We start from the raw sequence: 26,375 nt of genomic DNA, 5'->3' as shown, positions 1-26,375 counted from the left end.
CCAATCAGAGGGGCGGGAAGGAAATATAGGACTAAGATCATCCACATCTTCAATCAGTGACCTCTAGAAGTCGCCGCGACATCACTTCCAGCCAACAACAATGGAAGTCAGACACAGTCTGGCAAACTACAATTATGTAAATAATAGCTAGATTATACATAAATTAATCCAGACTGGGAAGCCTGCACTCCAAGCTAAGCCTTGAGCAACTCCAAATCATATACCCAACACGTAAGGAGCCGTATCTGCAAAACGACAGATTTGCATCCAGCCCAACACTTTGTCCCAGCACAAACACCTCCATGCCAATCCCCGCTTTTTACCACTCTGCTGCCACTGGCTGGTGCTCGGTCACCAACAGTGAGTTAAAAAGGGAAGCATAAACTAGGCAAAAGAGGTGGATTTGAAAGCTGGGTCCTTCACTAGAGCACGCCTTCACTCCGAGTATATTCAGCTCTATCAGTCTTGAAATGAAACTGCAAAAAAGATGTCCAAAGACAGCAAGCTATCCTTCTTACCTAGATAACAAATCCGTCATGTTTTCTTCATTCATCCCACCGAAAACTTTAAACTTCTTTAAATTACAGACATGGGTCTTCTCATATTTGCCAAATGTGATACTCTGGACTATGGCAGGTCTTTCAAGCTTTAAGATGAGATACTAGGGAGGAAAAAAAAAGATAAGGATCTTTCTTCTTGCTTTAACATTTGTCATTGGACAATGAAAGAACATCCATATTAGAATCTTACAACAAGCCTAACAGGAGCATTAGCAGGATAGGTTAAGCCGGTAAATTTAAATGGAAAATTCTGTTCCACAGGGCTTCTAATCATCCAAATGGAAGAAACCAGGAGAAGGTCCTTTTCATATGTTACACAGAAGCAAATCTGGATTCAAAACAGAGAAGCAACCTACATAACAAGGAGCAAGAGCCACTCAGTCTTGATTCTCTGATGAACATACAGTATGCAAGTTTCTAATCACTACAAAATAACTTTACATAAGGCATTTTTGTGCAGATTCTCTTGCAGTGTATTAGAACTTTTCTGGCTGCTGTGCACTGCTACTATGGCATCACACTCTACTCTCCATTGCGCAATTGTATCAACGCAATTTATAAAATAGATTTCAACTGTGTTACAAGTAATCCCAAGGGCTTTGTTGAGCTATGGTTGCAAGATATATATATTTTTAAATTATTTTAAAATCTTTACGTAAATACAGACTTTAAGCATCAGTGATAAAAGGGTAGGGTACAAACACTAGAAATAAATAAAGGTATAGTTTGTCAATTCACCCCATGCAGGGAAGTACTTACTCTGATATACACCACTACAGAGATTAACTCGTTTCATGACTCAAAACGCAACATACGTGCCATATGGGCTTTAGACACATGCATGTATGAAATCAAAATAACACATCAAACAGGACAAGACATCTGTACAAACTTCCACTTCAGGAAAAATGCACATGCCTCTTGTCACTCAGCAAGTCCTTTCGCCAGACTGCAGCTTAAAAATCACTCAGTCGCACATTCAGAAAGTGAGTTTTATTGATCTCTAGGCTGCCGGTCACTTGCACCTGAAAGAGCAAGCCCCTAAGGCCTCTAGGGCGCTGTTTCCATTCAAAATGCACTGGCGCCCTCAACGCATCATTATCACATTGCTGAATATCACAAAGAAGAATTCCTGCCAAAGGGAACTATTAAAGACCATCTGGTAAACGCATGAAAGAACCATAGAACAGGATTACTTAACTGCTATTTTTGGATGAAATACTAGCTTTATTTTAAAAAAAACTATTCAAAGATACATTTTGCTCAAAGTTAACACTAAAAATAAACAGGCCAGAACTCTTACCAGTAGCCGAAGTGCCACACATCGGAAGCAGTGCTTCCTTAGGAACTGTGCTACTTCATTGCAGGCAGCCAAGAGCAGGAAAGCTTACAGCCCTTTGATTCCCAAGAACCAAGGTATACTGGAAGCGACTCAGAGTGCAAAGGTCACTGTTTCTCTGCACCAGGCAGCCCCCTCCGATCACTGCTCCTGCGCAAACCCCCAGGAAAAACAAATATTGCGGCTGTTCTCCCACTTTCAAGCAGACCAGGATAAAGGCTTTCTAACTGAAAGGCTTTGTTATGTGCAAGCTGATTAGCTAGGCTGGTCTCTACAAAAGAGGAGTATTTCCCAGGTTAGTGATAGAAGAAGCAAAGTTCCAGTATGAGTCATTAGGGAAATGCAGTTAATAATGCCAAGTTGATTCCACACTGACTACTTCTCTCTTCCAAGCAGAAAAGACTAAGAATCAAGAACTAATTAGATAACACACACAGTTAAAATACAAACAGGCAGAATGCAGGCTGAAAACCAGGCAGGCGGAATGGTCTTGCAATGTTGCACATTCATCCAGATAGCTGAGACTTGGGGAAGTTATTTTTGGGGGTGGCTGAGGCAGTGGTGAGGAGGAGGAGGAGGAGATTCAAAATCCCCAAATAAAACACTTACCTGTGGAGGGTAGTTGCTTTCAGAAGACCACCGCGAAGACTGATCATTGGGCTTGTCTACTAAAATATTCCTAAAAGACACAAACAAAAGTTTGATTAGCCTCCAAAGTCTTATTTCAACACATACCAACAACTATGGAAAACTAAAAAATAGATTGCAGACTGAAAATTCTCTCTATATATAGATAGATATATATTCATATATATTTATATTCCAATACACAAGAAAAGAGACACAAAGGAGTTCAGCAACTATAGAAACCATTGCACTAATTCCCCATGCAAGCAAACAGTTACTTTGCAACAAGGTGGATCTGAGTTAAATCAAATTGAATTAACTCATGATTATTGAATTAAATTGTGATTTAAATCATGCTTTTCTACAGCATTTGCATGCCTGCCTTACCCATAGGTAAAGGAACAGCATTGAAATATTCCCAAACTGGGGCTCAAGTCTGCTGCCATTACAGGTTTTCTTCTCTGGGGAAAGAATAATAAACAAACCCCAGGCGAGACACAAAAAGATCCAAAGACCTGTGGGGTATTCTGCTCAAAAGGTTTCCCTTTCATTTTTACTGCTTGCCCTTCCCTGCTCACACTTCACTGCTTGTGCAGGTCTGTTCCACTCCCAACAATCTTCTTCTGTTCACTGAATTTTGTGAAACTTCTAATTTAAGAGATATGGGGCTGATTCTGTTTACATCAATTTGCAAAGGAACAATGGGATTAAAGTCTTTTTCTCAATTCTGTATGTTTATTTTATACCATTTTTTGCTGCAAAGAAGAGGTATGCGATCTTTGCAGACACAAATTCACAGTTTTGAGAACTGTAAAACCAAGCATCTGTGATAATATCTTCTAGATAGAAAAAATGCCCAATACTCTTACAGAAACCTCTGGAAGAGCATGACATCGTGAATGGATTAAGAAAATTCATTTACCAAAAAATAAAAAATAAACATTGCTTGAATATGCAGAGTCATGTTTCGTAGTGAAAACCTAATCCTTATTTCATGATGAATAGCCTTTGGACTATAATGTATCTTAAACAGAAAACCATCCTTATTTTTTTCCTCAAAAAGCATTTTATTTTTTAAAAAATCTAATTTCAATCAAAAAATCCAACTGCTAGATAGATTTTTTTTATCCACCCTGCTTTGCAACAAAGAATTTTATCCAACCTGGAGCAAGAAATGCCCAAGGTGCAAGCTGGATTTCAAAAAGGGAGAGTACTTGAGATCATACTGCCAATGTATGTTGGCTACCAGAGTACACCAAAGAATTTCAGAAAAAGAACAGCCTGTTCTTTACAGACTACAGCAAGGTGTTTTATTGTGTGGCTCATGAAAAGTCCGTCCTAAAAGAAATGAGGCTGCCTCAGCACTTGACTGTCCTGATGTGTAATCTACATGATAGACAAGAACTACTGTTAGGACTAAATATGAAGAGAAAGAATGGTTTCCCATAGATAAAAGCATCAGACAAAAGTGGATTTTATCACCCTATCTGTTCAATCCATACACAGAGCATATCCTAAAGAAAGCTGAATTAGGATCAGAAAAAGAAGAAATGAACACTGGCAGAACATATATAGGAATCTTAAGATATGGAGATGATACCGTATTACAGTCAAGAAATAGTGCTGTATTAAACAACTCCAGATAAGAATAAAAGAAGCAAGTGAAAAGCAGGACTACAGCTGCACATTAAGAAAACAAAAATCATGACTACAGAAGATTTACACAACTTTAATGTCAACAATGAAGAAAGTGGAATTGTGAAATATTTTGTATACTTGGCTCAATCATCAATTCAAAGGGAGACGGCAGCCAAGAAATTCAAAGACGAGTGAGACGTGGATGGACAACAATCAAAGAACTAGAAAAGATCATTAAGCGGAAGAATGTTTAACTGGAAACAAAGACCAAAACCATCTACACTATTGAACTCCTGATCACTGGGGTATGGGTGTAAAAGCTGGACAGTGAAGAAAGCTGACGGGAAGACAATGGATGCGCTTGAAACATGGTGCTGGAGGAGAGCTTTGTGAACTCTGGAGCAACAGAAGAGCAAAAAAGTAGGCCTCAGATCAAATCAAGCCAGAACTTGGCCTAGAAGCGAAAATGAAAAAACTGCAATGGTCATACATCACATGGGCACATCATGAGAAGGCTCACTGGAAAGACCATAAAACTAGGGAAGCAGAAGGCAGGAGACGAGAAGGACCAACAAATGAAATGGATGGATTCCATAAAGGAAGCCGCAGCCTTGAACTTAGAAGAGCTAAGCAAGGCTGCCCAGGACAGGAGATTTGGCTTTCACTCATGGGGTTGCCACAAGCCATAGCTGACTTGGTGGCATGCAAGTAAAACACAACTATTTTGTAGAAAGGCTGTCTTCCTCCTCTAAGTTCCCGGCATAATACTCTGGGTTTCTGTTTCCCCTTTTTATTGTGCACTACAAAAACATACAAACTACACCACTGAAGAGCCAAACTAAAAAGCTGCAAGTTTTGAACACAGTGTAAAAAGATCCACAGCACTAGTTACATGTACATTATATGTCTCTCTGTATTAGCATATAACAGAACATATTATTGTTGTTCAAAATTATTATGTTAACAAAGGCAGCCCAAATATCTACATATTTATGCATTTGTAGATTACATCTAAAGGCTACCCATTCAAAAATCAAACATTACATTAAATCCTCCACACACTGTATTATCACAGGTCACTGTTTATCCTTCTAATGTTGTAATATTAGTCTTTTAGCTATCAAAATGGCACAGAAACTCTATTTACTTTGACCTTGAGTTACATTCCAAAATATGGATAATAAAAACATGCGAGTCTTCATTACTTACCCATAGTAAGAACATGTGTATCCTTAAATGTTAAAGCACTTTCCTTCAAAAAAAAATTATCCTCTCCCTAAAGAAAGCTGCCATTGGGTCCGCCTGGCACAGTCGTTACTGGTTTTTCGGCGCCAGGTAAAGACCTTTTTATTTAAACATCATTTCAATTGTTAAAACATATGATCTGACCAGGGCAACTTCTTCTTCCTTCTCTTTCTCCTCCTATATTTTTATTTTATACTGATAATTTTAATTTTATATTTGTAAATCAATGTATTTTTTGTATTTTTATATTTAATGGTAATTTATTATGTACTATTGTATTTCAATGTATTTTATCATGTTGTAAGCCGCCCCGAGGTTTTGGCAAGGGGCGGCATAGAAATGTAATAATAATAATAATAATAATAATAATAATAATAATAATAATAATAGAAGCAGCGTTAAAACCACAACAGTGGGTTAATTTAATTAAGCCCTTGTCAAAGAAATGGTGTCACATCCAGTATACTTGATAGATCAATTTTTGTTGAATTAAGTGTAGCTAAGGGCTACATGACCCCCTAATATTGATGGGGTGATCCAGTTCATTCTTCCATTCCTGATTAAGACATTTTGTATCATAGTTATTCACCAATAATAAATACTTACAGACGTAAATGGTAGGCCAATGTAGCGATTCAGCCTCAACCAATACTAACAATGTAGGCAGCTCTGAAGCTGACCATACAGCAGCATCATTCTATTATGGTTCAATGACATATATTGCCATGTAGAAATAGCTGGCGACTTGTATTTAGCAAACAAATTAGAAAATGGTAGAAATTATCATCAGGACCAACAACCTGATCCAAAGTAAATATCAGCCCGACCAAATGTTTTCTTGCCAATCTGGATTTCCCTATAAGGTTAATTTTGCTTCTGAAAATACGTCAGACTGCAACTGACATTTAAAAAATGTGACACAACTCTCTAGTTGAGACACTGGGAGGGACACATTATCTATTTTGGTATGACAGAGTCCAAAGCAACCCACTTGGGCAGAGGATCCAGAAATAGGGATTCCAAAACTGACCAAGAAAAGGAATCAAATCTAAATGGAAAAGACCAAACTCTAGTACAAGCCAACCAACAGTGCACTAGTATAAGGAACGCTCAGGGAGACTAAATCCACACTCGTTGATTAAAAAGTTACCAATTTTTTTATAGAAATTCACAAAATTTCTAAAAAAGTAGAACCCCACAAAATTTACAAAACAAAACATTAAGATTCTGAAGTACTTGTCAGAAGAACCCAGGAATACTTCCTAAAACAAGCAATGTGAGTTACCATATTTATTTGAATTTTATTTACTACATACCATAGGCTTAACCTCACAGATGCCCACCTGCCAATGTCCCTTGGAATGTCATCAACCGACTTGCTTAGTTTTAACTTAATCATTTGTGATCTATGAGATACTAGGTACATGTATTGCTAGATAACTAATAGACTTGGCACAAAGTTTGAACTGTCAATTAGATAATACAGTATTATCTCCAACAGACATGAGAACAAACAGATTTTTTTTCCATTTTTAAAATGTTATTTGGAATTGTATAGTAGTGCTGTAAAATAACAGAATTTTTCCACATGTTAATTTTCCCTGTCTAGACATGTCACACAAACAGTATTTAATGGTGTCTTTGAGGATTAAAGAAATTACAAATTAACAAGAAAATGGAGAAAGCACCTGCTGCAGAGTGGTATAAAACATTTTCAAGCTTTTTAGATCCCAAACTTTATTGCTTGTATAACTCTATTTCTGAATCAGGTTCTCTTTGATACTTACAGTAATTCCCAAACCAGATAGAAATCCGACCTTCTGCAGTAATTATCCACCCATTTCACTGATTAATGTTGATATTAAAATACTACCTATAATTTTGGCTGACAAAAAAGTTATGTTAGTCCAGCCAGACCATGTGGGTTTGATTAAGCACAGGCAGGGAGCTCCTGTCTTAAACTGGCTGTGGATCTTATAGAAGGATAGCAACGACACCATTATCATTACCTCTATAAATGCTGAGGCCTTCCAGAAAATGTGTGAGAAATTTCTCTTTGCCACATTAAGAAATTTTAGCTTTCCTCCTGAAGTTCAGAGATGGGTTAAAATTTTATATGAAACTCCTAGAACCAAAGCCAGGACCAATGGTTTCCTCTGACTCTTTTAACTTGAGGAAGGCCTAGACAGGGGGTGTCCTCTTCGCACACTGATATTCAGATTATACTTGGAACCCTGGGGTGTGCTACTTGACAAAATCCTAATATTCATGAATTTCTGCAAAACGTGTAGGAACATCAACCTATTCTATTCTCTGTGCCGACTGTTTTCCTTCTGTTCCGCCTTCTCTAAGTGCCAGCCTTGATGCAGATGGTTAATGACTGGATACTCTGCCGTAATGGACAATACTGCTTCTTCCCTCAGCCAGTTCTGAATCAAGGGTGCCTCTAAGATCCAATACAAACTGTTCCTCCTCCTCCAGAAGCAGGCAACCTGCAGCCTGCCAGTTTGGGAGAACTCACGGAAGCCCAACACAGCCTGATTAATGCCAGAGATTACGGAGCTGTAACCAAGAATATGTGGAGAACACCTACCTATCTGATATTGCACAGTCTCCTAACAAGGTTCTCTAACTAGAGGCTTCAGATGTGCCCACAGCGAGGTACAAAAAGTCAACCCTTTCCCCAGTGATTAACTAGCCAACATTTTTCCACTTCCCTCCCATCCCAGTGTCAAACTTCTCCCATACCCACACTGGACAACTTAAACGTGGATGGAACAGTGGAAAAAATGGTTTCAATTGATTTTTATTATCTGAAACAGCAGCTAAAATTACCTCCTAACTTGCTACTATGAAGACTGCCCAATTTCTACCTGTGAGCTGCCAGCAAAAGGAGGCCATGCGCTTGGACCCAGGGGCAGCAGAAGCAGCCTATAAACGTCACATGACCTGCATACCTTTCCTCCCACACTAGACCAGGAAGTAACTGTATCATGACATCACTTGCTACCTCCATGCCACCTTTTTAACACTGAGCTTGAAGAGGCCTGGGAATCTTGAACATGCATGCACACCCACAGCTATCACCTTTCAGTTGGTCTAATAAACTTTGCACAGCAGGGGAAAAAAGTTTTGGAATCTGACCACTGTCCAGGCGCTCTTTCAACTGGGAACAACCCCTTCCCTACACACAGTCGCTATTTCAACACCAGCTTTCCTGGACAGGTCTTTCCTTTTCTACAGAGCTGGGGAAGATGCAACATTCCGCCTGGACATTTCTGCCTTTGCTCCATTCCCCCACAGACCAAAGTCTGGAGCAGGCATCTGTGCACCACAGCCGCTGTAAAGCCATTGCCTTGGGCTTGCAAATGAAGCGGGAAAATCCCAGTGCGATAATTCCACTTTACGTACAAAAGCTTCTCTACAATGTCACCTACAACAGCGATTATTTTCACTCTTCATAGGCAAGCACAGGAGTGTCTGTCTATGCCTTCAGGCTTCAGGCAGCAGATATCAGACAAGGTGGTAGTCTGGAACTGCCCTCAGTCCATCCAGCCCACCGCTGCAAAGTTTTTGCATTGCTAGAGCAGAGACTGCATAAAAGATCAATCCACGTTTTGCTCAGAAAGCTCTGCACATCTTAAATAACCTTGGCAACCAGGGAAAAGATTACCTGAAAGTAGTCACTTTTGCAGTTTTTCCGCTTTTTCTTTTTAAATGTGCAGGCGGTTCAGTATGCAGTTGAATGCATTCAAAAAATACAGATTCTGTTAGCAGACACATAATAATTTTCCACCCTAGTGCCATTCTGTTTTAAATCTAGTTTTGAGATCTCAGATGCTTACAACATTTTTGTAATGTTTGACTTGGCCTAATAAGGGTATCACACTAATAGAGATGTTGGAATTCTTATTATGGTCAACAAAATTACTTTTGCATTTTTGTCACTTGGCGAATACTGAATTTAATTGTTCAGTAGTAAGATCTTACATTGCAGGAAGAATATTTTATGCATCTCAATCTGAGGCTTATTCTCAACCCTTCAACTAGTAAGTATAGCTATCCAATTTGGCTTTTAATTTCTTTAACCTAGAACAGCATTTAAAATTATCTCCAGCTATGTTAAAACCAATTGTCTAGTTATGTTCTAGTTTTATTTTCAAGGAAACTGCCTGGACCACTCAGGATTGAGACTATTTTGAGTTAACCTCTGGATTATATTTTCAAAAATGAAGGTTCAGCATTTGCCTGCCACGTTCTTGCTCCCATGGGCTTGGGGCACTGAAATGTGAAAATGAAAAACAGGAATATTTGCAAACTGTCTTCCACAGTATCATTATAAGATGAGCATCCTAACTTCCGTATCATTGATCTGGTTTTTTCCCCTTCCTATGCTCCCCCACTCAACCTGATTTTGGAACAATTTGCCTGATTTGGAGATCTCATTTGAAGTGGAAAAATAACAGTATTACATTAATATGAACTCCGGTATCTCTGTAGTTGTTCACATCTTCTCAAATCATTTCCTAAAACCAGTGTAATGCGTTTCTGTTTTCTGTTTGTGACCAAAAGATGGGAATCAAATGGGTATTAATGGCTCCTAGTAAACTCACAATGCCTAATTTCAGGGTACATAATCAGCCTGCAGAGACACATACTTCTGTATTTGTCTGACTTTACTTGTTGCCAAGTAGCAGCCTACATCATCATCATCTGACAAAAGTGAAGTCAGAGAGTTCTATGCCAATAGGTCAAATTATTTCATGGCGAGCTTGCCATTAAAACTTGGCTCTTATTTTGAAGCTAATTATAGATATAATACACATCCCAGAGTCACTCTCAAGGAAACACAAAAGACATTAAAAAACCCTGACTAAGGCTATTACCCCAACTTTTCAAACCAAACAAAAGTCAGACACCCACTACAGTGCGGGACGGAGGAGCCAGGCAGGGCGAGCGCTAGCCCCCACTTGGCCATGAAGCCCACCGGGTGACTCCGGGCCAGTCCTCACTCTTAGCTCAACCTACCCCACAAGGCTGCTGCTGTGAGGATAAAATGGCGCTAGGCGAGTTGCTCTGGCTTCCTCGCAAGAGGAAAAAAGAGGGGGTATGAACGCAGTGTAATAATATAGAGGGCTGACTGTGGCTAAAAATTTGGAGTTAAAAACACATCCGATTTTCAATGATGCATTAGTATACCACTGCAGGAACCAACTTAGAATGGGGGGGGGGATCTTTCTGAACCCATGGTCACATTTGGGTATTTGAGAAACTGCTGCGGACACCACCAGAGAAGGCCTCATCAGTGGTTTGTCCATTTGGTATTCACCTGTCACATCTATAGATCTGAGGATGCATCTGAGTCAGCAAAAGTTTGTTTCATGTTTATTTTTATTTCTATACCACCTGTAGCTGAAGCTCTTTGGGTGGTTTACAAAAAAAAGTATAAAACCAAACTAGCTAAGTGCTGTCAGTGCAATACAGCTAATGCTGCTAATGCTTCTTTTTCAAATCTACTTTAGCAATATCCAACAGTTGCTTCTTTCGGAACAGAGATTTATTCATTTTGTACTGCAATAGCCATTCATATTTATTTTATGTTATTCATTCTATTTATATTCCACCTTTTTTCCTTTCAAGAAACTCAAGGCAGCTTACATAATTCTCCTCCTCCTCCTTGCAATCTTACCCTCACAACAACCCTGATGTATTTGCGGAGTTATACACTTGTTAATCTATTTACCTACCTCATGGAAATTTTAAATATGGCAGGGAACATGACTTTGATTACTGAAAGACAGACATTACAGCAACGAACACAATGGGTTCATTGTAACACAATGGATTGAGGACCTTACCGTACTTTTAGTGTACGAATGTGGGGAATAAAGAGGCCAACTTCAAATGGGCACTTCTTTGGATCTTTGGTCCAGTTTCTCTGAGGTCTGTGCATGGTTGCAAGGAAGTGGTAGGCATTTCCTGCAAATCCATGCATATGCATATGGCCAGCAGCACCCGTGGGTGAGGTCTGATTTGCCCCCATCCCCACGTCCTTCCAGCCTGCCTGCATTCAGCTCCCTGCACAGAAAGCAAACGTGGAGATGCTGCAGGCTGGGGACCCAGAGCAGGATGGAACACGATGCAGGGGCAGACATCTTCCCGAGGTATGAAAATTTCCAGGGCTCTACTCTCGGTGGAAGTGTTCCTGTTACATAAGTACATTAGTAGCAATGAATAGAGGCTAACTGCAAATACAGTATTATGCAAGCTTGACAGTTTCAAAGTTGTAATTAACATTTTTCACAAATGATTACCCCTAGGAAGTATGTGAGAAAATGCATATACATCACTGACAGATAGATGTTCCAGTGTGAAGTGGGGCGAGTAAGTGGTGGCAGCAAAACCAAAGATGTCCCAACAACATGCACATGGTGGGCATGTCGTGAGCGGAGCCGGCTGGAGCCGGGGGTCAGACTAGATGGCCCAGGAGACCCCTTCTGACTCGCTCTGTTTCTATGTTTCTAACTGCCACAGGAAGGAGTTAAACTGACGAGTTAAGCTCCTCTGCTGACAAAGGTGAGCAGCTACCACCACTGTGCTCACGGAAGGATACCGGAAGTTGTACTCCACGACATGTGGAGGGCAACAGGTTGGGGAAGGTAGTGTGTGAATACTTTTCAGTATCTTCCTTTCTTATATTTCAGGAAGGGAAGGGAAGGGAAGTAAAGGCTTTGCCATTAAATGGTCACAAGTATTCCAATTAAAATGTGCATATCATTGTGCTGACAGTGCTTTATCCCATCCCCCCCTACAAGTACTACAGGTCAAATATTTGCACAGTATTGGGACCAAAACCAAACCAAACCAAACCCCAATGGTGCTTTAGCTCCATTGGTGATTAAATACAATCAAACTAAACTGAATTAGATCACTCTCTATGGCATCAGAAACATTTTCAACACAAACTGAACATTTTCTGGTGCAAATGACCCTACTCAAATTATTTTCTATATGAACATTTCAGCCTTTCCAGAAAATCCACATCACTGGGATGAGACGATGACAGCCAACGTGGGATGCGGGTTAGAGTGCTGGACTGGAAATCAGGAGATCCAGGGTACCCACACAACCGCAAAGCTTTGGGCCAGTCATAGATTCTCAGCCTAACCTACCTCACAGGGTTGTTGCTGCCTGAAGGATAACACTGGAGGGGGAAAGAACTCTGAAAGCCACTTTGGATTCCTTGTACAAGGAAAAAGGCAGGATATAAATATATTTAACTATGTAATAGCAATAATAAGGCAGGCCGAAGACTCCTCAGCTCTAACTTAAAGGACGGGGCTGTGGCACACTTCTCTGGAGTCCAAGGTCAAGAGTCTGTTCCTTAGCCTCTGTTCCTTTGAGGCCTCAAGTAGAAGAAAGGAAGCAGCAGGCTGGAATGGATCGTGCGTAACCAGGGAGGTGACACCACGAGGCTGGGGGCTGCCAGCTCCCTGCTTCTGTTCCTCAGATGCACGTCCCACTACAAGGAGCACAGCTTTTGTTCCCCCACACTCACAGCGACGCCACACAGCGTGGGAGGCCGACTGTCCATGCAGAGCTTTGCTCTAAGAAGCAGAAGTACAGGAAGAATCTGGCCGAGCAGCTGGAGGGGCATGCAGAAATTCCATCTCACAGAAACCACAGTGATACAGACATATAATGAACTCATAATGTTGAACACACAGTGCTACACAAAGCCAATATCAGGCCGGCTGTAAACAATCTGCAAGCCAGATAAAAAAGAATCACTGGTCAATAAAGAATTATATGAACTGAGATGGAGTAAAGAGGAGGGGTGAAACTTGAGTGTTATCAAGAGAATGAGTTTTGGGGGCAGGTGTTCTCTCCAAACCAAGCAGATATTTTTTCGAAAGATGCAAGCCCAATAAAATTATCTTCCATGTAGGGTTGTGTAGGCAAAGCATTTGCATCAGAAGTCCAAATTACTGCTTAACAGACAGCATCTTTTTTTAAAGCCTTCAACTGATTCTTAGGCTTTCTTATGCAGTACTTTGACAATGCTCTAATTGCCACGATCAATTTTATGAGGCATTTTATAGGTTGCCTCAATTCCATGGAAGCCATAAACTTCAAATGCTAAAATATTTTAGAATGTACTTCTGTGAAAAGCACTGCACCTCCTCTTTTATGACCAGAAACCTTTCAGCATGATATAAAGACCCTACAGTCTGTCTACAGAGCTTCAAAACATACCCTAATTATAAAAGAGGTTCTTTACCCATTAAAAAGTAGAGCATGCACATAAAAAGTTGTCAACTGGCTCTTTTTAAAAAATCAGTATTATTTGCATGGAAAGAAGATGGCCACAGCGGATGCACCCTGTATCAAAAAGAGTTGTTTCACGCCGGTGGAATGGCTACATTTGGGATGGAATATTATATATGGTTCTACATAGCTCATTTCAAAAAGTCTGATACTTTTACCCTACTCCTCTCCCTTAAAGTAACCCAAGTAGCTAAAAATTAGAATAAAAAACAGAAGTAGAACAAAGTAAATAAAGAATAGAATAAAGAATAAGGAAATATTAGGGGGTGGGGTGTTCAGAAAATGATGGTTCAGAGGGCCCTGAGTGGCTTCCTCTTCCAAGGGCCTAGGCAGAACTATGATTTGGGAGGGAGGAATTTGAACAAGATTTCCCAAGCTGCTCTCACCACAAAGGAAAGCTCTGCCGTGGCTTTGCTACTTGGGGTTCGGACTTGAGCAGGAGTCTGGCACAACAGGAGGAAGGATGGCGACAATTGCTTCGTCAACAACCAACCAACCAACCAACCAACCAAATTCAGCTAAATGGCTCTCTGCAGCCACTGGGCTGACTTGCCAGCAGCAAGCACAAGGAAAGCGGCTTCGGCATCCTGTCTTCTCCCAGCAATTCCAACACGGCAAGCAACCACTGCAGGAGTTCCCAGACCACACACGGGGCTGGAGGAGTGGCAATAGCCCGAAAACTTAGGAGCATCCATATAGGTTTTTTTTTGGGGGGGGGGGGGATTTAATATAGCCCAGGGTCCCTGGGACTCTCCTGAGCTTTATCAAGGGTAAGATGTTGTTGTACCAATGAAAAGAACACAAGATGAGCCAAGAACAACTGTGTCTCCTCGTGCTGAGTGGGAAGCCATCAATGTGTTTGTACTTGATGCTGTGAAAAAGCATTCAAGCCTCTAAATTGCTAGAAAGTAAGCTTGCTTTCTCCATTTCAGAAAACACAGCTGACGAAAACAGTGTAGCTGCAATTTACTTATTTTTAATGCACCAGAATGCCTGGGGAGGAGATGAGAAACTGAACTGGCTGAGCTGGCATTCAAAACACAAATCTCGTCCTTTGAAAGTCATGAATGGCATGATCAGAATAAACCAATCAGAAGCAGTTAATCATTCAACATAGTTAATATACTAAAGGACCAAACAATTAAATCCTCCCCAGTGTGCACAGAGACATCAATAGCTGAACATCAGGAAAATGTACATTTTCAGGCAAGCCTCAACTAGTACTTCTTTGCTTAGTCTTATGTATGCCAATTTTATTGTACCAAGTTATGGGTAATATGAAAAAATTATCCGAGTCCACTGTCAGATCTCTATTACTATAGTTACGGGAAGAAAATGAGAGGTCTCTTGGAAGATGGCGGAATCACAACCATCACCAAGGCCAGTGACAGCTTCTGAGCCAAGCAGTAGACTGGGCTTGCTAGTGGAACTTCGCATCGGAGAGCTCCTGGAAGACAGCCATCACCCGAAGCAGGATCCAAAGTGGCACATCCTTAAGGACAGACGCTCTGACATGTTGACTCATACAGCAGCTGCCATCCTCTCACTGGGCTGTCATGAGATATCTACCAACCACACGCCCTGAACTTCGGCCAACACTGCTGGACTACCCCATAACAGACGGGGGCTGGAGCACCAAGCCCAGTGCGTCCTCCAGCTCTCCAAAGTCTCGGTCAGAAAGAGGTCTTTCACTGCCCCAGCATCTGTGATTCTTTAACTGGAGATATCAGGGATGTGAGCCACGCAGTGCCTGTGTTCACTGATAGACCCACGCAGCCCGCTACATGCTGTACCTATTACAATAAACTAGATGGAGCTTTCAGTCTTTCATCAGAAAACTACACCTGGTTCGCATGGGGCTCTCATGGAATCCCCTGTCCGACCAAGAGCTGTGCCACGACTGAAACACTGCTTAAATGGATGGCGAGTCATACGTCTTTCCTTCAGGCAGGAGGGGAATACGAAATATGAAACGTGTGGGCCACAAACAAGAGAAGAGAGGAAGATGCCTTTATGAGTGCGAAATGAATTCACCTCTTTCAGTCACCAGTCTAACTCAAGTCACTAAGGCCGTTACGTGCAACCGGACAGTCTTAACTTTGGAACCATCTTCCTCAGGATCGCAATCCCAGCTGCGGGGTTACAGCTCAGTCACGCAGTAGCTGCGGTTCCCCAGCCCACACCATTTATTCTCTTTTTTAGGGGCACAAAGGCAGACCTTGCTGCGGATCATTTTACTGGGTTTCCTGCTGCCGGCATGCAAATAGTGAAAGGGACACTGAAAAACAGGAAAGAGCTGAGGTGATGTCCTGAAGCTTACACATCACATTTCGGCACTTATCTGTCTCCTGCCTACACTGTCTTCTCCTTTCACTAGGCAGACACGACTTTTTCCCAGCATGCCCCTACTCACACGCCCTACTGATAACGGCCTGCAGGAAGAGGCAGCTAAGCACAGTGATCATTTCCCAATGCCTGGTTATGAGTTTACAAGGAATACAGTGAGACACCCTGCCACGTGGCTCGGCATTCCCGAGAAACGACTGCCAGGAAATGACCTCACAAAGCACAGAGAAGCCAGAGTAATGCTAAAGAACCCCAGATGAAGACAGTCTGCGCAGCAACGCAACTCACGTGTGTAGAAGGGAGGCAGGAGGTGTGGGATAGGAGCTCAAATCCCCACCTAACCATGAAACCCTAGTTACCAAAAGTGTACTCTCAGCCTTATCTACTTCAAAGGGTTGCTGCAAGGATAAATAAGCGCCCAAAGATCCACCTAGAAAGATTTAATAAGATACCAAACAAGCAGAAAGCTCCTGAGCTTCCTATTAGCCCACTACACTAATCTGAGCGCACAGCACTGGTTTATCCATCAAGAGACTTGGACTTACGTCAGCAGTGTATGCTTGGCATCATGAGCTCCTGAAAACCAGGACTGCTGACCAGGAGACGCTCCAGAGAGGCACATGGCTTTATGGGTGAGCTATTCTGTGATCTGACGGCAGCATCCTAGTCCCTGAGAGACTAGACTGCATGAAGGCTGACTAACTGAAGCTCAAACCAAACACAGAGCTACCATTAGTGGATGATTCATTGCCCCAGCTGAGTGGTGTTCAACCTTTTCTGGAGGAAGCCCAGAAGTGAAGGAATCAGGTGTGTTATTAGGCTGTAGCTCTGGATCCATCATGGTCACTGGAAGCAAAGGTGGTGTTAGTGGGTGGGTACAAGTTTTATCAGTTTAAGCCAATACAATTTTGAAGGTTCCATTAATCCAAAACAGGAAAGCTAGGCTATTTACTGTGGCTATTAATTGATCCATACAATCAAGCAATGTCAGAACCTCGTCAGTTGCACTGGCTTTCAGTCCATTCCTGGGCCTATCAAAGGTGCCCAGGAACTCTTTTATCTTTACATAGCTAGGCTCCGTAGGGACAGAATTTCTGAAGGACTAACCACTCTCATAGGTACCTGCCTTAGAGCATAGCTGGAGCTGCCCTCGCCCAGCTGACCCTACAGAATTAAGTTAGACAGGTGGCTACAAAAGGCAGAACTTTCTCAGCTGGGGGGTCCTGTTATGCAATAGCCTCCCCAGGGAAGCTCACCTGGTCCCCACACATAACTTTTTGGCACCAAGGGAACGCTCTTCTCTTCCCCCAGACATTTTAGATTTATATCCTTGTATTTGTTGTTTTTAAGTTATTTACAACTTGTTTCATTGTACGATGCACCCTGAGAACTTTATATTTATCCTGGGACGGATAAATATAAAATACATTCCAATTACCTCAGCCTTTGAGACATATAATGCATTCATATGTTTTTCATCTTTCCTCCCCTTCCTCAGAAAATGAGTACAGTGATTATGCTGGTTCATTTGGATATCTATATGCATATGTGTGAACACATATGTATAAATATATATGGTTAGCAATACTCACAAGACCAGTTTGATGGGTCTCTGATCATTACTGTGTGGCTATATGCTGTTTTTGTTGTTCTATGTTTGGTGTGCTCTGTTTTTCAAAAATGAAATGTAACACCCCGCCCCAAAAAAACCCCCACCTTCTAAAGGAATGTACCAAATTTTAACTCCATTCTTTCAACTTTCAAGGAAGAAGTGGCGATATCAACAGAGAATGCCCACCAGCCCAGCTGAGCAAAAAACCTCACTTTGCTCAACCAGTGAGTTTGAACAAACACATGTGCTATTCAAGCTGGTCTCTCAGCAGGATGAGGAAAAATACAACTAATGCAGGGGAAATGGACCATATTAGTAGCCTGCACTAGCAAGATCAGCTTTCAAATGGCTCTATGCACAGTAAGCATGTCATCTGAAAGTAACCAAATGCATTTCAAACACTAGTCCAGCTTCCAAAGTTTTATCATTAAAGACAGAGTTCTAAAAACCAAAACAGAAGCCCAAGGCCACAAGGATCAGGCAGACCTCATTTCTCAGCAAAAACATACCCCTGAAATTCTGTATGGACAGCAAGAAATGACAGCATCTCTGTTCCATGGCACCCCCTATTTCTCCATGGCTATTTTAAAAGCATACCCCAATCCCACAGGGTGAGCTAGTACCTTAGATTTTCCACTTACTTATTTATTTAAAACATTTTTATGCTGCCCCCATTGCAACGAAGCCTTGGGGCGGCTCACAACAGGAAAAAAATACATAAATAAATAACAATATAACAATAAAAAATTATTTAAAACCCCCGGTGCATCTCAGCTAAAAATTTAAAATCCTATAAATACAAATAATGTAACAATTAAAATAAGTTTTAAATACAAAGGTCTTAGCCTGGTGCTGAAAAACAAATAACGACGACGCCAGGCGGACCTCTCTGGGGAGCGCATATCATAGATGGGGCGCCACTGCAGAGAAGGCCCTCCTCTGGGCGCTCACCCTCCTAATATCATTCACAGAGGGTTCCCAGAGAAGGGCATCTTTTGCTGATCTCAAGGGGTGGGAGGGCATATATGGACGCAAGCGTTCCTTTAAATATCCAGGTCCCAAGCCGTTTAGGGCTTTATAGGTCATAACCAACACCTTGAATTGGGCCCTGACTTCAATGGGGAGCCAGTGGAGCTGACAGAGAACTGGGGTTATATGAGAACAACGCCCAGTCCCCGTCAGCAACCTGGCAGTTCTGTTTTGCACCAACTGAAGTATCCGGACCATCTTCAAGGGCAGCCCCATGCAGAGCGCATTGCAGAAATCTAATCAGGAAGTCACCAACGCATGTGTCACTGTCGCCAGGCAGTCGTTCTCCAGGAAGGGACGCAGCTGATGTATCAGTCAAAGCTGAAGGAAGGCACTCCTCACCACCGCCGTCACCTGAGCTTCTAGAGACAGCTCAGGGTCGAGGAGCACTCCTAAGCTGCGAACCCTGTCCCTCAGAGGGAGTGCAACCCCATTTAGGACAAGGCCCAAGTCCCCCATCCCGAAGCCCAAACCACCCACCAACAGGACCTCCGTGTTGTCTGGATTGAGCTTCAGTTTATTGGCCCTCATCCAGCCCATTACCTCGGCCAGGCACTGGTTCAGTACAGCCACTGCCTCACCTGGATTGGTGCAAAATGAGAGGTAGAGCTGGGTATCATCAGCGTACTGATGATTCCACAGCCCACACCACCTAATGACCTCTCCCAGCGGTTTCATGTAGATGTTGAACAGCAAAGGGGACGAAATGGACCCCTGCAGTACTCCATGGCATAGCTGCCATGGTGCAGAGTCATAGTCCCTCAGCACCACCTTCTGGAATTGGCTGTTGAGATAGGAGTAGAACCACCGCAACGCGGTGCTTCCAACTCCCGATCCTGCTAGCCTATTCAGAAAGATACCATGGTCAGTGGTATCAAAAGCCACTGAGAGGTCCAGGAGAACTAACAGGGACACACTTCCCCGGTCTCTCTGGATCCAGGGATGCCTTCTTTAGGACTGGCCGGACTACCGCCTCCTTTAAAGGGGCAGCTACCTGGCCGTCTCTTAAAGAGGTGTTGAGCACCTCCAGGATCCAGGTCCCAATCCCGTCATTGGCTTTCTTGAGCAGCCAAGATGGATAAGGGTCTAGTAAGCAGGTGGTAGGATGTTCTTGTCCAAGTACCTTGTCCACATCATCAGGCCGCAAAAACTGAAATTCATCCATTAATTGTGGACTCGACGGCATCCATGGCATCTCCCCAGTAGAATCTGGTTCAATAGTAGAGTCAAGCTTGTGGCGAATCTGAGCGATTTTCTCCCTGAAATGCTTGGCAAAGTCATCACAGCAGGCCTTCGAGGGTGGCACAAGATCTTTCTTTGGGCCCGGATGTATCAGCCCCTGCACCACCCGAAAGAGCTCCTCCAGACGGCACTGTGAGGAGGCTATGGAAACGGAGAAGAATGTCTTCTTCGCCGTCCGCACCGCCACAGCATAGGCCCGATAGTGGACTCCTGTGTGTTCGGTCAGAATCACCCTGTGATCTCCTCCACCTACATTCTAGACGTCTCCCAACCTGCTTCATCGCCCGCAATTCAGGTGTATACCAAGGAGATGAACGGGCTCTGCCAGGTGGGAGAGGACGCTTGGGAGCGATCATGTCAATAGCCTCGGTCATCTCCTCATTCCACAGTTCAACCAGGGCATCGACAGGATCACCAGCCTTGTCAAACGGAAAATCTCCCAGAGCTTCCAGGAATCCATCAGGATCCATCCGGCTCCGGGGTCGGACCAATACAATCGGGTCCACACCCTTACAGAGGGAAAGGCCACTTTCGAGCTCAAACCTTATGAGGAAGTGATTTGACCATGACAAGGGCGTCAAACTTAAATTCCTCACCCTCAGATCACCCTCTTCCTGCCCCGTCGAGAAAACCAGGTCCAGAGTGTGTCCACGTTCATGGGTTGTGCCACTGATGTGTTGAGACAGCCCCACGGCCGCCATGGAGGCCATGAAGTCCTGAGCTGCCCCGGTTAGAACCATCTCGGCATGGAGACTGAAGTCCCCCAGGACCAGGTCAGCTCAGGCAGGGAGTCTGTTGGGCAGAAGGGTACACAGTACACCAACAGAATCCCCGATCTGTCTCAGTCGCCCAACACCAAGTGGAGGAACTCCAGCCCCAGCCTCAAGAGGACAGGAAGCCCCATAAGGGAAATAAAAGCTCGATAAACCAGAGCGACCCCCCCTCCCCTCCAGGCGTGGTTGGTGCTGGACCAGGTACCCAGGCAGGCACAATTGTGAGAGGGAAACATCCCCCCCCACCCGCCCAGGTCGGCCCTCTCATCCATGATTGAATCATGGATGAGGGTTGCCTTATTTTGGACCGACCTGGCATTAAGAGCTTAAGAGCTAATATTTTGCTGCAGCCTAAGCCACAAGACACCTTGTTTTCACTTGTGATGTATTAGTTTGAGCTGCATCCCAGACAACCACTCTCAAAGGGAGGTCATTACTGCAGTCCTTTGGGGATCCCATTGTCAGCTCTATGCGATCCTGTACTTGCCAATAACCTTCAAGAAATTTAACAACCCTGCTGACCGAAGACTATGGAAGGAACCAACAGAGAACCAGTGAGTCATTACTGATATTAACATGACAAGAGGTCCAGAAACAATTTCAGAATGCAAAATGCAAAGTCATGCAACATAACTCTGAAAGGGCAAAGACGTCTGGGGCTTCGCAAGATCTGAAGGCAGCAGTGAGGGGGAAAAGCAGCTCTTGCTTCCATCCACCTCTCACTTTCATTCCTCTTAACAGGGCAAAGCGAGAGAGCCCTATCCCAAGCCAAATCAGACAGAGTACTAAGCTACCATTTCTGAGCATCTTAATCATGTCTGCAGGATGAGGAGATGAAGATTCTTCCCATACATGTCCATGACAATCTTAAAGCGTGCACTGGGTCTCCAAAAGGGCCCCCTGCAGCCTTTCCTTTGACCAGCCTGTCATATCTGTGGGTGGAAACACCGAATTTTAGACCCATCCCGGGGAGGCTGACTCCATTAATCAGAGAATCAGGCATACAAAATAACAGACATACTTAACAATGGACAACCTAAAAAGTATATTTCTATTTATTTATTTTTATTTATCTACTATTAAAAGCTGTTCTATCCCGTCCCCTACAGAATGTCTCCGGACAACTCGCCATTTCGATGGCAACCTAATGCACCAGGGCAAACAATCAAATACATATCAAAGCGCATGACATGGTTCATAAATCGGCATCTTTCCAGTAAACTCTGCTTGCTTTGGAGGTGGCCCATTCCCATCCTAGCAACCATATTAGCCAGAAGCAATGAAGGGGCTAAGTCTTCCCTCTCCCATCTCCAGTGGCCTTGGCCACCGTTTTTAAGACACCAGAAGCAGGAGACGGAAACCAATGGCAGTCCACACATGCCCCTTCATTTCACTTCAGTTTCGTAGCTCAGCATCAGTGGCCGGTTACTGCAGGACTTGCAAGACTCAGTCACAAGCCTTCCCCCACCTTCAGGTCCGAGCCATCGAAAGCCAACGGCCTCTCTGTCTTACAGGGCAAAGGCAAACTGTCCCAGCATCAGAAACTCATCCACACACAGGACAGGTTCTTGACCCGGACCAGCCTGGGGGAACCAGTGGCAACCCGGCGACCTTCTTTTGTGCACTCAAAAGCCAGGTACCAATCTCCACCGCCTTTGTGATGGACTCTGCACGGCCCTGTGCAATCTTCCTCGCTGAGCAGTTGTGTGTTCCCCACGTTTCCAGATGTCTGCTGCAGCCTGAACAGCACAGAAAGCTGCTGTCCTGAAATACCCCACAAATTGGCACGATCCAGCAGATCTAAGGAAGGTGTGACCATTCCTAAAGCAAATCATTTTATGAACAAAAGCGAAGCGTCTTGTGTGTGCTGGACAGAACCCAATCCACACGGAGCACAGGGGTCATTTCGAACAATAAACATTCAGTGAACAAACGAAGCCCAAGTTCAAGTTCGTTTTAGAGTCCAAAAGTGAAAGGTGGAATCATGTCATGGGAATCTAGTTCTGCTGACTCCTCCTCTCTCTCTCTCTCTCTCTCTCTCTCTCTCTCTCTCTCTCTCTCTCTCTCTCTCTCTCTCACACACACACACACACACACACACACACACACACACACACACACACAGAGAAATTGAGTGGTAGAACAAGGCCCAAACGAATCTTACTCAGTCACAGGAGCACAGAAGGCTCTCTTACACTGATCTAGACGGGTCCACTTACCTGAGTGTTGTCCAACATGGGTGGCAGCTTCTCTCCTGGGTTTCAGGCAGGAGTTTTTTGAGTCCTACCAAAAGATGCCAGTGACTGAACCTGGCACTTCTGTATGCAAATTGTGTGCTTCAACAAGAAGCAATGGTCCCTCCACTTTATCCCAAAGTTTCACCAAGACTGTGTGACATGCCAACACACCTTTTCCCCAACACTTGCCTTGCCTGGACACTTTTTATGCTAACTGAGTGAGAATAGATGCAACTGTCTTCCTCGTGGAAACAAATCAGCCACAGCCTGAACCAGAGTCATGCCTAGACCACATACCTTGAAAACATCCAAGTGTGAGATAACTTCATTTTCCAAATGCCCATCCAGCCAATCAGAACCTCACTGTCCTGGCATCAATCGTATCCCATTTTTAACATCAGTACCCTCCTACCAGTTCCCTTGCCAGCCTCTGCCTTTCCCACAATGCCTGCTACTAGATTTCTACCCACATTCAGATGCTTAGGCAATACCAGCCTATCTCTGACTGAGCTCTAAGCCCTCCAATTTCCACTACTCAAGACCTTCCAACCTTTATCCTGGTACACTGTCCCCTTTCCACCTCAATCATAAGGTTGGCAGCACTTTACTCTGTGTCCAACCTGTACAGCTTGGGTACAATCTGCATCCCGATATTGTGCTTTGATAAAAAATGCTTAACATGGCAGCTTTCAAAGCAATTAACAAGCAGCTCCTGAACAAGGAGCGCAAGACTAAATTTAGAGGGAAGGTGGAGAGAAAAGCAGGTGGATATAGGAAAAAAGAGCATGAGAAGGCTTGAGCTTTCCTCCCAACCTGCCTCTTCTCTTCTAAATGTGGCTTAGAAAGAAAATACATGACAGAGACCCTCATGTTTCCCAAGAGAGCCACTGCGGTGTGGTGGTTAGTGTTGGACTGGGGATCCTGGATTGTCCCCACTCATTCATGAAGCTCACCGAGTTACTTTGGGCCAATCATTCACTCTTGTCCTACCTACCTCAATGAACTTGTTGTGCGAATAAGATTGAGAGAAGGGGAATTAAGCTGTTGCGAGTTCCCTGGAAGGAAAAAGGGTTGCTAAGTATAGATCCAATCCCATCCTCTGCAACAGAATGCAAGCAAACGAGAAGGCGGAGGTCAAACGTGACAAGTTTGCAAATCATGTTTGCAAATTTGTGGCAAGACTAGTTTTGCTGGCCATAACCAAAGCATGAGACAGCCGCTTAACAACTTAATGGTACATATGTCAGGAACCCAGAATCACAGAAACCATGTTTCCTATGTGAATGCTGGAAAAGAGACAGGACTGATATCGTGGGAACAAGGCAAGAGGCTCATGGAGCTGCAGAGTGGACTTCCAAAAGCACTTGAGTGTCACCCTGTTCCTGCTCCAGAGGCAAATTTTAGCCAGCCCCTGCTTGTTTATAATTCTATCAGCCCTTCACTGCCACCACTATCAGCCAAGCGGAAAGCGCCTCCTACATCAAATCAAGCCAGAGCTTTCCCTAGAAGGAAAAATGTCAAAACAGAGGCTGTGGTACTTCAGGCACATCATGAGAAGGCCAGACTCCCTGGAGAAGACAGTCATGCCAGGGAAAGTCAAAGGCGGAAGAAGAAAAAGGAAACCAACTAAGAGAAGGATTGACTCCATCAAGGAGGCCACCGCCTTTAATTTAGAACAGCTGAGCAGGGCTGTCAAGGACAGGACATTACGGAGGGCGCCCATTCGCAGGGTCACCGTAAGCCAGAGGCGACTTGACCACACTTGAACGTTACACTGCCTTAGGTATGCCCTGCTACTCCCACCAGACTCAAACTGCTGCCTGGCTATGATGCCCCCTGCCCCATGTGCCAGCTCATTCCCTTCCCACCCCCAGCCATGCCTTCCTTAGGAAACACACACCATGCAGCGCCGGCATCCTGGCAAGCACTCAAACTATGACAGAGCCCCTTCATGGAAGCTCTGGAGCAGACCTACTCTCCCCACTCCTCTCCCAGTAAGAGGGGATGCAAGAATGCCAGGTGGGGCAAACACACCGGATTAGCAGTGCTAAAAACATCCCACGCCTAAGGGAGATCCTTACAAAGAGAAGACGTAACTCGAGCCCTGGGCCCCTTGCCCTGTCCCCTACCCCCACATTGCTCTTCAGAGCAGCCCTGACCAACCTGACTCCCTCCAGAAGGTGTCACACTATGCCTCCCGTCTCTTCTTTTGCCCTGCAGCCAGGATGATGGCACTTGCAGTCCAGGCACTTGCAGTCCAACCCTTCGGCTGCATGCACATATATGGGGGAAGATCTAGAGTACTAAGACTATTTTTCCCAAAGTCTGTCTCTTTATACCCCAAAGCCTACAATATCTGACAGCCAGCATGGTGTAGGGGCCATGCCCTGGACCAAAAAGGCCTAAGTTCTGGCCCTTACTTGGAGACTGGGTGGTCTTGAACCAGTCACAGACTTTCTACCTAATCCACCTCACGGGGTTCTTGAGGGAATAAAATGGGAAAAGGGGGAGGGGAAAATCAGGCATGCTTCCTTAAGACTAAATAGCGTGGATAAATAAGGAAGGACGGACTGAAGAACTCCTCGACTCTCCAACAGTAACCTGGCAGATAGATGGGTAGAAGAGGAAGTATAAAGGAAGACACAGAAGTTCAGCCCCTAAATTAAAGAGCTAAGTACAGTTCCAGAGGGAATGTTCCCTTCTCCCCCTCCTGCATCTGCTCTCCTCACCCCACCCAGAAAGCCTCTTTGGAGACGAAGGATACTGCCCTCAACCACCTCCCTGGCACTGCCTTCTGGAATCTGGAAATCTGGAAAAGGCATAGCCGGTGCAGCAGAATTGAGATCTGCATCCCAGTCCCTGCTTGAGCGAGAACCTCACTGGGGACTTTTGGGCCGGCCTGGCCTACCTCGCAGGGTTGCCAGGAGGATCACACGGAGATGACGGGATCATGCAAGCTGCTTTAGGCTCTTTGCAAGAAAAAGGAAGCGATATGCCTTTCATTCCCCAGGAATGTGGTCTTTTATATTTCATACATATAACGTATTTTAAATAAGCCAATTAACAGGAAACTACTGTCCATATTTAGAGTATACAAATGATGGTGTGGCATAGTGGTGAGGGAGCCAGGGGAGCTCCGGAGGCCGGGGCACAGGTGCCCACTTGGTGCCCACTTGGCACGCCACTCCCCGGGTGAGGCCGGGACAGTGCCGGGCTCCCGGCCTACCCCGCAGGGCTGTTGTGGCGAGAATAAGAACGGGGGGGAGGGAGGAAGCGGCCTGCGCAAACCGCCTCGGGCTCCCCGGAGCAACAGGACTGCAATAAACAAGCCCACGAATCCACACCGAAACGAAGCGCGCGAGCCCGCCCGGCCCCACCGCAGGGGCCGCCCTCCGCCGC

The 26,375-nt window shown here is 44.2% G+C and overlaps 1 protein-coding gene across 6 annotated transcripts in view; it reads right to left on the bottom strand.

Moving 5' to 3' along the window:
- MKLN1 (muskelin 1) overlaps positions 1–26,375 on the bottom strand; it is a 99,069-nt gene that overhangs the window by 72,371 nt on the left and 323 nt on the right. For 3 of the 6 annotated variants that reach the window (XM_044428556.1, XM_044428563.1, XM_044428572.1), the window contains 2 exons: positions 2,509–2,578; positions 519–661 (listed from right to left, as the gene is read on the bottom strand). In XM_044428556.1, coding sequence (XP_044284491.1) covers positions 519–661; positions 2,509–2,578 — 213 coding nt within the window. Of the gene's footprint in view, positions 1–518; positions 662–1,863; positions 2,050–2,508; positions 2,579–9,082; positions 9,208–22,958; positions 23,260–26,375 lie in introns of those variants that run through there. The other 3 variants (XM_044428590.1, XM_044428581.1, XM_044428548.1) reach the window with 3 other exon arrangements.

This window comes from Varanus komodoensis, unplaced genomic scaffold (genome assembly GCF_004798865.1).
Source record: "Varanus komodoensis strain SLA01 unplaced genomic scaffold, ASM479886v1 scaffold1, whole genome shotgun sequence".
Classification (NCBI taxonomy): Eukaryota; Metazoa; Chordata; class Lepidosauria; order Squamata; family Varanidae; genus Varanus; species Varanus komodoensis.
This window is presented reverse-complemented; position numbering and strand designations above follow the sequence as displayed.